Consider the following 15,641-nt stretch of genomic DNA (forward strand, 5'->3'; position numbering starts at 1 on the left):
ATGGGTGAAATAGGTATTATTTGTTCAAAACAGAACAAACTCCACTTCAAACGTTACTGTTCGCCAAGTACCATGAAAACACAGCTTATTATATCCAGAGGCAGTCTCCAGGGAAACAATGTGTTCTGCAGTCAATTACACACATTTTTTCTCTTTGTCTATGATTTTTTCCCCTGTGCATCTCAATATCTCTGTCACCTTCATTAAAGCTCTATTTAATGTCAACTAGCTTTGAGCAAAACACTGTTGCATATACAGCTCTTAAAGGGATAGTTCATCCAAAAATGAAAATTCTGTCATTAATTACTCACCCTCATGTCGTTCCAAACCTAGGGCCCCATGATTTCCGCTATTCGGAAAACACAGACGGAATCACAGAATCTAGTCATAAAAATGGAATTTACTGTATAACACGGAATGTCACAGAATTTGTCAAAGTTTGTATGAATGAATCAAAAGTAGGTCATTACACTTAAATCAAATCTCTAAATATTAAGCAAAAAGACTATTTAAAAATAAATTGTTCATGTTCTGCATGTCTCTGAGTGTGAATGGCGCAGATGCACGGTGTCATTTGCTACACACATACTAAAGTGCGCGTTACGCTCGCGGTGATTTCAGTGTTTGCCATCTAGCCAAATGAGGACATAAACACATGGACAACATTTCCAAAACTTTTACCGTTTCTTCTGAGAGAAACTATCATCATATCATATACACACAAAAATGTAAAGGTATTCACGGCAACCCATTACAATAGAAGTTTAGTTTAACTTGAACATACTATTATTGATTAGTAGAATGTACGTAATACTACTACTACTACTACTACTACTACTACTACTATTATTAAAATTGTTACGGGTCAAATGGATTTTAGCTATTTTATTGATGTCCTTACTACCTTTCCTTCAATGTGTCAGTTGCACTGCTGTCTATGCAGGATCAGAAAGCTCTCGGATTTCATCAAAAATATCTTAACTTGTGTTACAAAGATGAATGGAAGTCTTATGGGTTTGAAACGACATGAGGGTGAGTAATTAATAACAGAATTTTTATTTCTGGGTGAACTATCACTTTAACAACATGTGTAAACAAGGCCTATATGTGAGAGTGCTCAAGAAACTGGTGATTAGACTCCTGATCATCAAACCTTGAGGATGTTAACACCTAAATGTAAAACCCAATGCAATGACAAGGTCAGTCCGTACACACACAGAGACAAGCAGTTGACACCTACGTTCAAGGTTATACTCAGCAGGTGGGCCTTTCTGATGCTATCTTGGATTTGTTTCCTAACATCAAATGCGAAACTCAAATATTTGCACAGAAACACACTGTAGACTTCCTTCTTTCCCCCTTTAAAGCATTTAAACTCATTACACATTCATTCATGCAGACTCACTGTGTCTAATCATAGCTCCAGAAGCAGAATATAGGAAATTATCATGAAGGCTGTAATGAAACAGTTTGTTTAGGCAAAGATAAATGCTAGACAGCTGATTTATCAAAACTGCCACAACCCAAAAGGTTATTTGTATAACATTACAAAATACGTTGCATATGAGCACCACAGGCTAAATGTAAAGATTGCAACATGAATCCTCCCTCATGCAGAGAAAATGGCACATAAAAAGGAAATCGTGCATACTAATGATTATCTAGGGAAAACAAATCACTTTTTCCTGCACACGAGGGTCATTTACATATGTAGGAACAGATTACAATTTGCCTTAACATTAGAGTGGGGTTGACTTGAATGCTAATGCCAGAGGAAGTGTGTGTGTGTGTGAGTGTGTGCGTGCGCAGGGGGAGTGGGGGGTTGATATGAGACAAGGACATTCAATTTTTTTACTTTTCCAGTCTGTGCAAATTTGCTTTTTCTCTCGTGCGCTGGCCATCGATAATGCGTGATGTTTCTCAATGAGATAAAATGGCTAAAATTGGATCCTGCACAGCTGCTTTACTTCTTGCTTCCCTTATGTCTGGAGGAACTAAATCTCTTTGATAACATAAAACAGAGTGACAAAGGTCTTGTACCAAACATGATTAAATTTCCCCAATCTGGAGAATAATCTAATCACAGAGAGCTGGAACGGACTTCTTGCATCTGTCTGGGAGCTTTAAAACCATCTCTGAATTTGGCGATGTTTAACTGGCTTTGAGCTCGGCTAATGCTGGACTAGGGATGAGGCCGTTTTAATAGGCTAATCTGAGTAGTACAAGTAAAGTGCCAATATTTGATTTTCTGCTTCAGATGATTCTTAAGCAGGCTGATAGCAAACTTTATTTTTCCAGTTAACGCATGTAAGAGAGACAGATCGAACCAACAGTACTGGCACATATGAAGTAAAAAGTAAAAGACCTGCTGAAGTAAATCCTGGTAGACATGATTCCTGCATAGTGAAGGCTCTCTCACACACTCACAAACACTCTGTGACTGCATACACCTTCACACAGACATACCAATGTCAAGCCAGCAGGCTTAAACACACACACACACACATACTCAGTCTCTAAGGCAAATATAATCTCACTCTGAAGCCTGACCACTCTCTCCCACACAAAACATAAACACATAAGCCTATACACCATGTATTAGAAGCTGCATACTTTCAGAGAATGTTTTCTCCTATCAATTTAGATTAAAGAACAACTGTTTTTGGATTAAGAAAAACTGCTGCATCACTGTCTATTTTTTCAAGTGCATAAATGCTGAAAACATGCTGATTATCTAAGATAAAATACAAGAGGTAAGTGCACCGCACACAAACACTGTCCTCGGAAAAACTGGGAGGGCACAAAAGTTCATGTTGACCCAGTCGAGCAGTGCCTAGACTGGAAGGACAGGATCTACATTCCGAGTAATTCTGACAGACGTCATCTGTGTTTTTATTACACAATGTAATTAGATAGCTAATACACATACTAGTAATTGTACCATTGCTTGGCTTAGATTAAACTACATCAGGTGACCCATTTAGTTTTTACGAGCATTCTTTAATTATAAAGTTCAAAAGAACAGCACTTATTTAAAATGGTAAAGACACTTCATTATGTTTAGATGAAAGTAATTCATCCTAGCTGAAGAATAACTAAAAAAAAAGCATCTTACCAACCCAAAAAAGGAAAGAAAAAGAAGAGAAACCGACTAAACCACATCAATAGTCACGTCAGCCAATTCCTCATTAAATCAGCTAAATTTCACAATTTGAGAGTACTCATTATTCTGTCAACAGCATTACAGATGGATCAAACTAATTTCTCAGTTCTAATATGTCAGTTATGTCTTCATGCATAATATTGTTCTATTTTTATACCAATAGGCGCATCAAAAGTAAACACTTTCTGCTGTTTACACCCAAAAATGAAGATTCTGTCCTCATTTACTCATCCATATGTTGTTTCAAGACACACAAAAGATGATATTTTCCAATGCTGTTTTGATGAGAACAGTTTAAACATTATTCAAAGCATCTTATTTTGTGTTCTACAGACAATTTTTATTTTTGAGTGAACAATCCCTACACTATCAGTCAAAAGTTTTTTAACAGTAAGATGTTTAATGTTTTTTAATGAAGTCTCTTCTGCTTAAAAAGCCTGCATTTATTTGATCCAAAGCACAACAAAAACAGTACAATTGTGAAATATTTTTACTATTTAAAATAACTTTTCTATTTGAATACATTTTAAAATGCAATTTATTTCTGTGATTTCAAAGCTGAATTTTTAGCATCATTACTTTGGTGGCATGATCCTTCACAAAGCATTCTAATATTCTGATTTGCTGCTCAAAAAACATTATGATGATGTTGAAAACAGCCAAGTAGAATTTCTCATAAAAATGCTGTCTCCAAGCTTTTGAATTGTATTGAGCTAAATGTTACAAAAGCATTTTATTTAAGAAAAATTATGATCTTTGGATTTTTCAATTCATCAAAGAATGCTGGAAAATGTATTCAACTGTTTTAAATATTGATTATAATAATAATAATGATAATGATAATTTTCTTGAACCGCAAATCAGCATATTTGAAAGATTTCTGAAGGATCATTTGACACTGAAGACTGGAGTAATGATGCTGAAAATTTAGCTTGATTACAGAAATAAATAACATTTTAAAATATATTCAGATAAAAAGCAATTTATGTATTTTAAATAGTAAAAATATTTCATTATTACTGCTTGTGCTGTATTTTGGATCAAATAAATGCAGGCTTGGTGAGCAGAAGAGACTTACTGTTCAAAAACTTTTGACTGGTAGTGTATATCATTTGAAGTCCACTTTACAGTGCGCTTATCGGGGGATTGGAAAGTACCACAAGACTTCATCAATCAAAGTATCAAAACCTCTAATTGAGATGGAGACATTTGTGTCTGAATCACAGATGGGAGTTTATTAGTCATGTGTCTGCATTAAGACTCATTATGGGATATAAGCATTACTGAAGGGTGAGACGAGGGACACGATGATGGATGCACTACAGGTCCTCCTTATCACTGCTGAAAAAACAAGGAGGAGTTGATGTGTGATGGATGGAAAGATGCAGAACGAGAGGTTTCGTGACCTTGTGTTTATGAAAGGTTTATCAGAACAGTGGGAGGGAAGTGTAAATCCCAGCCCAAGACTGCTTGGCTATGATCTAAGCTTCACAGTGATTCACACATCCCTGAAAAAAAAAGTAAAAACCCCTGCTAGCCGTTACATACTTAACCCTCAACCCTGCCAAATCCCTCTGAAATACGATTCCATTCTCTTCCATTATCCCTTCGATTCCTCGTTTCATGCGTCTCTTCGTCTCACATGATATACTTACAATTATCACTCTTTCTTCCCTCCATCCTCTTTTAAACTCCCACTCATACACTCGTCCATGACTTTAACCTCTGCTCCTGGCTCTCCTTTCTGTTTGAATCGCTTTCCTGCCGTCTCTTTCTACTCCCCTCTGTTCCCGGGTGTGAGTGATGATCCATGCATGCATAGCAAGTCTCAAATTGAAACTAGAGTGACCAAAAAAAACACCCTACAACCTTGGTTATTTATCATTATCACCAGGTCTAATGGAACGTGATCGGTTCGTCGTAATGGCCCACTTACTCTCCAAATTGAAAAAGAAGGCAATGAAAACAGGCGAGCGAGAGAGAGTGAGCAAGGGCTTGGCTCACGGGATCACAGTGTTGTAACGTAACAGGAGTAGGTGTCGCCTGCCGTCTCAGGTACGAGTCTTGCATCCTAAAATATTTATGAAGCCAAGGCCGGAATATTCATATGGGTAGCGTGTCCTTTCTGTTAGATGGAGGGCATACAGCGTCCACACACGTGAACACAGGTGCTGCACAGTGTGATTTTACTCTGAAGCTCAGTCCCTTATTCAGAAGGACAGCACTAGAGGGAATGTTGTGTTGAGAGGAGGAGAAACACAGTATGAAACGCAGAGCTCTGAGTCGCAGGTGAGGCTGCAGTCGATATCAGTGTTTCGTTTTGAATGTCTTTGCTGGTTGGATTAGACAGCGCTGCTGCAAAGCAGAGAAGAGAGGGTGGCCTGAGGCCATAACTCAGCAACTCGTCTCCCCTTAGATTACACAAAGACTAATCTCGGGGTATCTCAAATAAATATCTCACTGCCTCACAGCATGCCTTCAAGCCATACCTGCGCAACATCTTTTTGTCTCTGTGGGTGCCCACTCTTAATAAACACATCAAATAGTTTCTGTTCAATCTAAAAGTAAGCTAATTAAAAAGAACTTATATTTCTTGAGAACACTAAGTGGAATATGATTATAAAAAGAGTGCCTTATATTAACAGAAAAATAATTATTATAGTATAATACTATAATAATTGCTTTTAGAATAATTATAGTAACAAGCACATTAGCAAGCACAATAATATAACAGTACAGTTAAAAGAAAACCCAGCACTTCCCCTGTAAATTTGCTTGTTTATTTGTCTCATGTCTGTCAAATCCACTACAATATGATAATTAAAAAAAATCAGATGGTGAGATATCTGACTGGCTGTTAAGAAACTGTGTAAAAGGATTTATTCACTTCCAAAACAAAAATTTCCTGATAATTTATTCACCCTTTGTCATCCAAGATGAAAAGAAATAAAGGTTTCAGAGGAAAACATTCCAGGATTTTTTTCCACATAGTAGACTTCAATGGGAATCAATGGGTTGAAGATCCAAATTGCAGTTTTAATGCAGCTTCAAAGGGCTCTACACAACCCCAGCCGATGAATAAAGGTCTTACCTAGCGAAACAATCTGTAATTTTTTAAAAATTACAATTTATATACTCGTTTTAAACACAAATTCTCTGCGATGCACTTCTGTGACTTAACGCATTACGTAATCATGTTGGAAGGGTTGTATACAGCTAGTTCTTCGTCTGTGTACTTTGGTTCAAAAAAGGTAGAGAAGGGTGAAAAACTCCATCTCGTTTACTCCTCCAACTTCAAAATTGTCTGACATCATTGTTTTTCCTTTTTTTTTGTAAAGGGCATTTGACTTTCTTTGCATGTTTGCTTTGTAAATACTGGGTCGGTTCTGTCTTTGTAGTCGAGCTAGTGCAAAATGAGCATTTGTGGCTAAAAATAAAATAAAATAAAATAATATATATATATATATATATATATATATATATATATATATATATATTTATTTATTTATTTTTTTTTTTTTTTTAAATGACCAGTCGTTTTACTAGATTAAACCCTTATTCCTTGGCTGGGATCATAATGCAGCCCTTTGAAGCTTCATTGAAATTGCAATTTGGACCTTCAACTCACTGATCCCAATTACAGTCCACTATACGGAGAAAAATCCTGGAATGCTTTCCTCAAAAACCTTAATTTCTTTTCATATGAAGAAAGACATGAACATCTTCGATGACACAGGGTGAGTAAATTATCAGGAATTTTTTATTGTGGAAGTGAACTAATCCTTTAATTTATAATTCAACTCTTAAAAATAAAGGTGCTTTAAAAGGTTCTTCTTTTTATAATCCGAAGAACCTTCTTTCGCCACAAATAACCATTCGTGAAACAATGTTAAAGGGTCTTTATGGAACCATTTAAACAAAAAAGGTTCTTCTACAGCATCATGAAGCATCTTTATTTTTAAGAGTGTAATTCTCTAAATCAAGGGTTCTCAACTCAGGCTCGCAAGATCCATTTTCCTGCACAGTTTAGCTCCAACCCTAATCAAACACCTGAACAAGTTTAATCAAGGTCTTTAGGATTACTAGAAACAGCCACTAGAAGGCAAGCCGAAAAATAGTAACAGCTAATGCTAACGCTTCCCTTCTGGCAGTACTTGGGAAGGGAGACCAGAGGCATTTTTTTTTTTTTGAATGGATGTCAATGGAGGAGAAGCTTTACTACGCTGAATAAATGGCTTTTTAGAAGAAAAGGCTTGTCATTTAATGAATCTACATCTTATCTGCTAATCTTCAACATGTTTTACACTAAACAATACTTTTGGATTGAACTATTTTTTAGAGTTTACCATGAAAAAAATGCTGATTTCTAAGACAAGTCACTGTCTTTTTGTGACTTTTTGTGGGATTCAGCTTACGGCACTTCTCATTTATTCCTATGGTATCCGTAAACTGCGATTTAGTGTCGCACAACTCTGACTGAAATTCAATGACGTCAATGCAGTAATGTGATTGGTTATTAATGGCAAGTGATCCAAGTTACCTGTTACGCTTTTTCCAATAGTTCCAATAGACCCTCTCATCTCCCTATAGTTAGAAAATCTCTGCTAGAAACTTACAGGCAGGTGAGTTTGATCAAGGTTTGAGCTAAAATCTGCAGGAAAACGGATCTTGTGGGCCAGAGTTGAGAACCCCTGCTCTAAATCATGAGAAAATGACTCTCAAGTCATCCTGATGAGATTCTCATTAATTAATAAACCATTATGTAAAGTGAACTATGTTCTGTTGAAACCTGCCTGACTCACGGCAGAAACTACTCTACTTTTTGAGACCTCAGAGCAGTACTTGTCTTGAAAAATGTCATACTGATGTTCTTTTTATTTTCCCTCAAGGTCAAAAACAGACTAACCCAACATTTTTCATTTTTCGTTGAGTTCTATCACTATTAGCTGAATGTCTGTTTGGAAACAGCACTCAGGAAGCCACTCCAAGTAGTGATTCTCTACAATCACCTTCCAAGAACTCGTGTGTGCTACAGGTCTCCTAGCAACCGTCTCCAGGCAGGGTCTCCAGAGTAGTTTGGTTTATCAGGTAACTACAGCACAGGTATACTCAAGGTTGAGGAGGTTTTCACAGCAGTACACTGACCTTAAATGGGGTTAAAACAAGACACTACATTCGGTCGCTTGTGAATGGGAAGGTCCTGTAGGGTTCCTAATGGCTTTTGAAGACAAGTGCGAGTCAAACTTTAGAAAGGGGAACCAGATAATATTGAGGAGTTGAGTGCATGCTACAACATGGGCCAGACATGAATGAGCGAGTATGCGCACATACACAAGCACAGGAGCAAAATAAAAGTGCTGACTGACCAGGGATGTCTGACGGCATCTGGCTAATGTCTAAGTGAAGGGACAAGCCTGTCAGAGCCTGTGGAAGGTATTATTGGAAATATGTCTTTAATGGACACTAGGGACTACAGGACAGAACAGCGAAGACTACAAGACTGGACAGTGAAGAAAGAGTGTTGTCTCAAATCTGAAAAAAAGCTTGCAAGCTCTTTTTGATTGATTTCTACTCTGAATAAAATACATCATACAATTACTTCACACTATTTGAAAGATAAATATCAAACAAGAGCAATGTTATATGTTGACATATTTCCTATTAAAACCACAAGTCTTCACTTACATCACAGCCACAATTTGGTATTACAGGAGTGAGTCTCATTCTAGACAACACTGGATTGGACAGAAACCTGTGCAGGATAATTCATCAATATTTCAGGCCATTTTCACAGAAGAGAACAACTGTACATTTCAATTATGTATTCTTTCTTAATTTTGGCTAAATTTAGGAGTAAACTAGCAAACAGACAGACTAAAAGCCATAAAATGTAACAGACTGCAACAGTAACGGCTCACTTTTTTTTTTAGGAGCCTTGGTTCTGAAAGTTTTTTTACCCTATTTTTCTGCACTGGATATAGTATACAGAAGCGCATTTGCTTTCTGACACAGTCCACACGCTTCAGTCTGTCGTCAACTGGACAAATGGAGTGAAAGAACTTTCATTTTCATTGTTCATTGTTCGTGTCTTTGTACAGATATCAGAAGGATCCCAGCGTATGGAACAAGTGGACAGTTTATTTTTAATGGCCTATCATGTCATAATGTCCAGTGCCTTTTATTTTGTTAACAAGGCACAGTGTCATGGAGAGTTCACAAAGAAACATTTGTTGTGAAGTAGTACTAGATCCGACTGCAGCTGCATCATAAACTGTAAGTAAACTATTTCTTAATGCTTTGTCTGGAAATGACCGTTTTATTTTGATTATGTTGTCAAAACATTCACATGCAATAGCGAGGGGGTAGGCCATTGATACTGTTTCCTATGCAATGACGCTAGCTAATCATAACAGTGGTGGATTACTGACAAATCTTAAATGACCTGCCTCTTAAAACAGGTTGTTTAGAAGACGGAGGGTCCAGCCTGGTTTGTACATATTTTACAAGGTGGCTAATTCTTACGAATCTGTACGACCTCACTTGTACAAATTCATTTTTGTCAAGTTTAGCGAAAACATGCGTATTTTACATGTTGCACAATATGTATGATTTTGTACGAATGACCTACACCTAACCCCACCCCTAAACCTACCCGTCACTGAAATCATACAAATTCATACAAGTGAGGTCATACAAATTCATACAAACTAGCCACCTCGTAAAATATGTACGAACTGGTCGTAAGATAGCGTCGAAATGTCAGATTGAGGGTTGAAGAAAAAAAAAAAAAAAATCATAGTTTTCCCACATATTTACTTTTTTTGTGCAAAAAACTTATAAGTAAACCTCAAGGAGCTCATTAAAATATTTTAAAATATTGTAAATGTAATTTACAATGTTGTTACACTTGTTTTTGGCACTATTTGCTTGTCATCAGTCTCGGACTGCTGGAAATTTCTTTACAGAATAATTAATGTAATGTAGTTTTGCACCAGGAAATCAGGAGTTAAACATGATTATTTTAAAAAAAAAAATGAAATAATACAGACTGCAGGCATGGAGCACCAGTTAACAGCCTTGTAGCTCACAGTAGGTCTTTCTTTAATAGTTTACAAGTTATGATTAAAAATCAATTACTCTATAGAGAAAATGAGTACGATTTCTACTTCCTGAGCCCAGCTGTTGCACTCTATACAGAGAACTATTAGAGTGTTGTTTTTACACTAATACATATCCAGTTACTAAAATGACTTGGATAAAAAAATATACCAAATGACATCTGTATTATTACACTTGTCAAAGTCCATGTTTTCACATCCCCTGTTACCCTTTATGAATAATCTGTGTTGTGACAGAATGACACCTTGAATGAGAAATATCCTTGTAGCCGGCACCAAAAACAACATCCCTGTCTGCTGAGAAGGACACGGAGCACACAAATGTCAAACTCGACATTCTGTTGTGATGGTAATAAGTCTGACAGGTTAACACCATGGAGGAATAAATGTCACGCAGAAGCCTTCTAAAACATACCTGAATGTCTTCCACAGAAATGGAAAAATGCATTATGTATCATAGCTGAGATTAAACACCACAACCAAGCGTGCACACATTCCATATATGCATTAAAACAAAAGCAGTGTGTGCACAAAGCTTGTTATTGTCAGACTCTAGTTTATCAGTAACCAGTGACCCGGAAAGTCATCGCCCTATCCATACCACTTTTTCTCGCTTTTATTTTTGCCTTGTGCTGGCCTGAATACAACACAATCTGAATTTCTATCTAAAGAACACAGATACAACCTTTGACCAAAACTGCACAAACAGTTTCAGTTGTTACTCAAGAGAAATAAACAGAAGGAGTGGGTGGTTTCTGTATTAATGATTGCGTTATCCTCATTCCCTTCATCACACGAAACACCAGCTAGTCGGTCAACAACCAGAAGTGCCTAACTACTAGACAGCATGCGTGTCTCACAGAAAATCAATGTTAACTACAGACAAGTTCAGTGCTAAACCTAGTGTGCTTCTGTTTGTCTTCTAAGCCAAGGGATCAGTCAATATCGGGTCTTATACATAGACTGGATAATAAGCAACTTCAGTTTCAGACATCTAGAGGAGTCTTCTTGAGAAGGGGGGTACAAGTGGAGCTTGAATTGGCAGATGGCAGCCTGAAAGAAGCCCCTCTTGATGGCTTTAAGACGGTTAAGCCTATTGTGTACTGCCAACTTACAACATTCAAGAAACGCATCCTATAAAATTAGTAATTCTATCTGACCTTTAAACATACTGAAATAACACATCTGGTTCAACAGCAGCATAAAACAAGACTGTACATACACCATGAAAATAAACCGCTATTTAAACTGCGCTTCGCAGACTGGGTTGTTGATAACAAGGCGTCGTTAAGTTGAACGAAGAAGAAGAAGAAGCCTCAGATTAAAATAAAAATACAAATTTAACTTTCCAAACGTGTGGGTGTAATACGTATAACACTTCATCTATTCGAGACGTGTATAAAGTACTGTTACAACAGAATTATGTTTAATGTGTTTAATGTATTTCATAAATTATCGTAAATACATTAAAAATAAATAAATCTATTTACAATAAAGGTATTTATTAACATTTTTGTTCTATCAAATGGGAATACATTTAATTTAGTTTGTTTCTAAATACCGCCGTAGTATTTTAACATTTAACGTTACATTTTGAAATTAGTGACCGTTTTTTCTTCAAAGAAAAACCTTTAACTTCGATCACGCTGTCCAGCATTACTTTGGCCAATTTGCTTTAGAGTTAAAACTACAGCTGAAACGTTAACATTATTAAACTCATATATAACATAAATCTAAAATGTGTATGAAAACGAAATAAAGTGTTTTAAAAAAGAAACTTTTGAGGGAAAATAGTGCGTGAGCAAACGTAGCTCGCAGCCCTCTGGAAAAAAAAAAAGACAAATTCAAACTTACCTGCGAGGAGAATAACATTGATTAAACAAAGACAAGACGTCCTCAAATCCATTCCTCCGCTTTTAAGCCACAATTTAATAAGCGGTGTGGGCATAAAAACAACTTTTCCCTCCGACTTGTGATCTTTCGTGTTCACTCTTCTTTCGCCAGTCTCGCGTAGCATCAGAAGTCCACTAGCTCGCTCTCGCAGGTGGATTGTGGCTGGAATCTGCACACGTGATTTCCGGAGGTATCAGCCAGAGAACTTAGAGGGTTTTTACGCCCTCTTGCGTACACATGCTCCAAATGCGGAGGAGGCTCTTCTTACATCGACGTATGAATGAATAATATAGAAGTACTGACTTGACTCTTTACCGCAAAATCTAACCTTAACCTCTATTTTTTTCTCGCTAATGCTACAGAGACTCTCATTAGCTCCTTACCACTATTTACTTTAGAACTAGCACTAAGTCTTTTGAGAATCTCATATCTCAACTGTCCCTCTTTTAAATGGTTTAACTGAATATAACGTGCCTTTGGAGTAACTATTTTGATACTTTTCAACGAAATACTATATTATTTTACTCCTTCGTATACCTAAATCTGGCACAGCCCCAGTTTAGCATTTTTTAAAGAAAAACAATGTAGTAATTTCCTCCATATAGTGGACTTAAATAGGGATCAACAGGTTGAAGAAGGTTGCAGTTTCAGTGCAGCTTCAAAGGGCTCTACACGATCCCAGTCGAAGAATAAGGGTCTTATATAGCGAAACAATCAGGCATTTTCTTAAAAAGTAAAAATTTATATACTTTTTTTTAACAACAAATGCTCCTCTTGCACTAGCTCGGCGATTCAGGTATTCATGCATTACGTAATCATGTTGAAAAAAGTCACGCACAGTAATTTCTTTGTCTGTCTACTACAGATAAAACAGGTAGGGCAGGGTGAAATCTAATTTTTTTCTTCAGCTTAAAAACCATCCACCATCATAGGCGCTGTGTGTGGGACTTAAGGCAAAAATGCACCCGCACGTCTGTTGCTAACAAAGTGAAAACGACTCAAAAGTGTTGATTGTGGCATTGCACCTTATTTCTATTTAGGTGTTTTTACAGAGTTGCTCATTATAACCAATCACATACGATTCTGTTGAGCTTAGAAATGAAAATGACCAATCAAAGGCGTTCAGATGAGTCATCGAAGAAACGCTAGGGTTGGGTACCGAAACCCGGTGCCAATGTGACTGGTATGTACCGGACCGAATCAGAACGGGAATTTCGGTGCCTCATTTCGGTGCCACTTAAATGCCTGAACTGTCGATTGAAATATTTGTCTTCTGGTGCTATGACACGGATGTAGAAGCATTGATTCATCAACATGCATGATCGCTAGTTAAATTTAAATACTGCATTCATGGAGTGTCAGAATGATCAGAAAATTTATTTACTGAATGAGAAAACTCACGTGAACGTCGGAAAGCTTTGATGATAGAAATCCAAGACATCTTTGTAGTTACTATCCATTTTCACATTTCGAATTAAAAGCACAAATCGTCTGGAAATAAGACCATCCGAGAAGCGCGTGAATGCTGCAACTATCCTTACACTTGCTCTGACTGCAGCAGGTGGTTTGCCGTTAGCTTAGCTAGCTACATTAAACGCGTCTAACTTAAAATGACAAAAACTAAACATTCTAAAGTGTGGCTATATTTCACGAGAAATGATTCAGACACTGCGACGTGCAGCAAATGTTTTACAGCAGTTGCTTGAGAAGGGGAAAACGCGTCAAACCTAATGAAACATTTGATGGTACGTGGAATAAACTTGAAAGCAGAGGGATGCACCGTGTTTGACAGTTTGCAGACATCAGCTGGAGAGGTGTCGTATTTTGCCAGAGACGGCAAATATGTGATGCGATCTAGGAAAACCCAACACATGGTGAAATTTTACCTTTTTTAGGTTTTGACACCATATGAAAGCTGAGTTCAGGCCCCTTTCCAAAACTTTTATTTTTTACATAACCTACGTTATGGCTATCTTAGGTTGGCTGATAGCGATGATTTTCAGGAATGGGATTTTGAGAAAAACGGCTTTAAAGTGAGACGGCTTTCACTTTCACTTCACGGGTTTAACGAGAGCTGTCTGTCAAGTTAGGAGCGCTGCTGCATCATTACACAAACAGACTAACGTTTGTTTTCCGTTGATCACCCATTTTATGTTTAGTATTTAATGCAGCCTACCTTGTAGTAAAAGCGAGCGCAGCGCAACTGTTCGCGCACTGTGATAAAACAAACTGTCATCGGACGACTCCTCTTTAGTAACTTCATCATCCGATCCTTCATCTCTGGATGTGAAATAGCCCGTAACATCATTTAGGGCACTGACATCACCAAAACTGAGCAGATTGAGACGAGTAAGATCGGTTAAGTGAGCAGCTGCAGTACTTTAGACGGCGTTGTTGTGCTCGGCCATCTCACGATATTAAAATAAATAAATAAATAAATACATAAATAAATAACTTTGCTTGCCGTACTTTACACAGGACTGGTGGAGAATGTGAACTGATACGCCTTTACTAAATATGTTACGTGGTTTATTTTGATAGGTAAACTGTTTTTGTGGTGTTAAGGGAAAGCACCTCCGCAGCGCGTTCTTAACATAGGAGAAAGACAGTCATTTACGCTTGCTGCAATAAATGTCTATTTTTCTGCACTAAACAAGTGAATTTCGAAGAGATATTTTCAGAGATGATAGACAAGATGTTATAGAATAATAATTTAATGAAAAACGAATTTCCTGAAAACGTCCCACCGCGACATCCGACGGGTTTTCCCAGATCTCATCACATATAGTCACATTTCTGCAAAAGAATTGCTGAAATTTTAAGCTGTTAAATTATTGTAGCTGGGTTAGGTGGCTTAGGTTGTATTGTTGTTGCGTTTTGCATTGACTTAATAATGTGTAGTACTACTTCTTTTTTTTTTTTTACTTTTAATACATTGTTCAATTTAAAGAACTTTTTTGTCCAATAAAAATATATTCTTGTGTCATCCACCACTTTGTGGCCTTTTTAAAAGTATCGGTTCAGGCACCGTTTTGGCACCGGTACCGTTTTAAAAGTATCGATTTGGCACCAGTATCAAAAAAACCCCAAACAATACCCAACCCTAAGAAACGCTGGTTTTGTTTAGTGCACACACAATCAAAAATGTACCGATAATTTAGCCCCTTGTCATCCAAGATATTCATGTCTGTCTTTCTTCATTCATAACGAAATTGTTTTTTGAGGAAAACATTTTAGGATTTCTCTCCATATAGTGGACTTCTACGGTTTCCCCTAAGTTTGAACTTCCAAAATGCAGTTTAAATGCAGCTTCAAAGGGCTCTAAATGATCCCAGCCAAGGAAGAAGGTTTTTTTTTCTAGGCAAACAGTCAGTTAAAACAAACAAAAAAAAAAAAAAAAGAAGAGAGAAGTTAATATACTTTTATAAATATACTTTTATATACTTTTTAACCTCAAATGCTTGTCT

The 15,641-nt window shown here is 37.0% G+C and overlaps 1 protein-coding gene across 1 annotated transcript in view; it reads right to left on the reverse strand.

The window, feature by feature from the left end:
* cxadr (CXADR Ig-like cell adhesion molecule) overlaps positions 1-14,517 on the reverse strand; it is a 51,662-nt gene extending 37,145 nt beyond the window's left edge. The window contains exons 1-2 of the mRNA XM_051120218.1: positions 14,351-14,517; positions 12,136-12,343 (exon numbers count right to left, since the gene is read on the reverse strand). Of these exons, the coding sequence (XP_050976175.1) occupies positions 12,136-12,343; positions 14,351-14,482 (340 nt within the window). The 5' untranslated portion in view covers positions 14,483-14,517. The remainder of the gene's footprint in view (positions 1-12,135; positions 12,344-14,350) is intronic.
* Between the last annotated feature and the right edge of the window lie 1,124 nt (positions 14,518-15,641).

Source organism: Labeo rohita, chromosome 10 (genome assembly GCF_022985175.1).
Source record: "Labeo rohita strain BAU-BD-2019 chromosome 10, IGBB_LRoh.1.0, whole genome shotgun sequence".
NCBI lineage: Eukaryota > Metazoa > Chordata > Actinopteri > Cypriniformes > Cyprinidae > Labeo > Labeo rohita.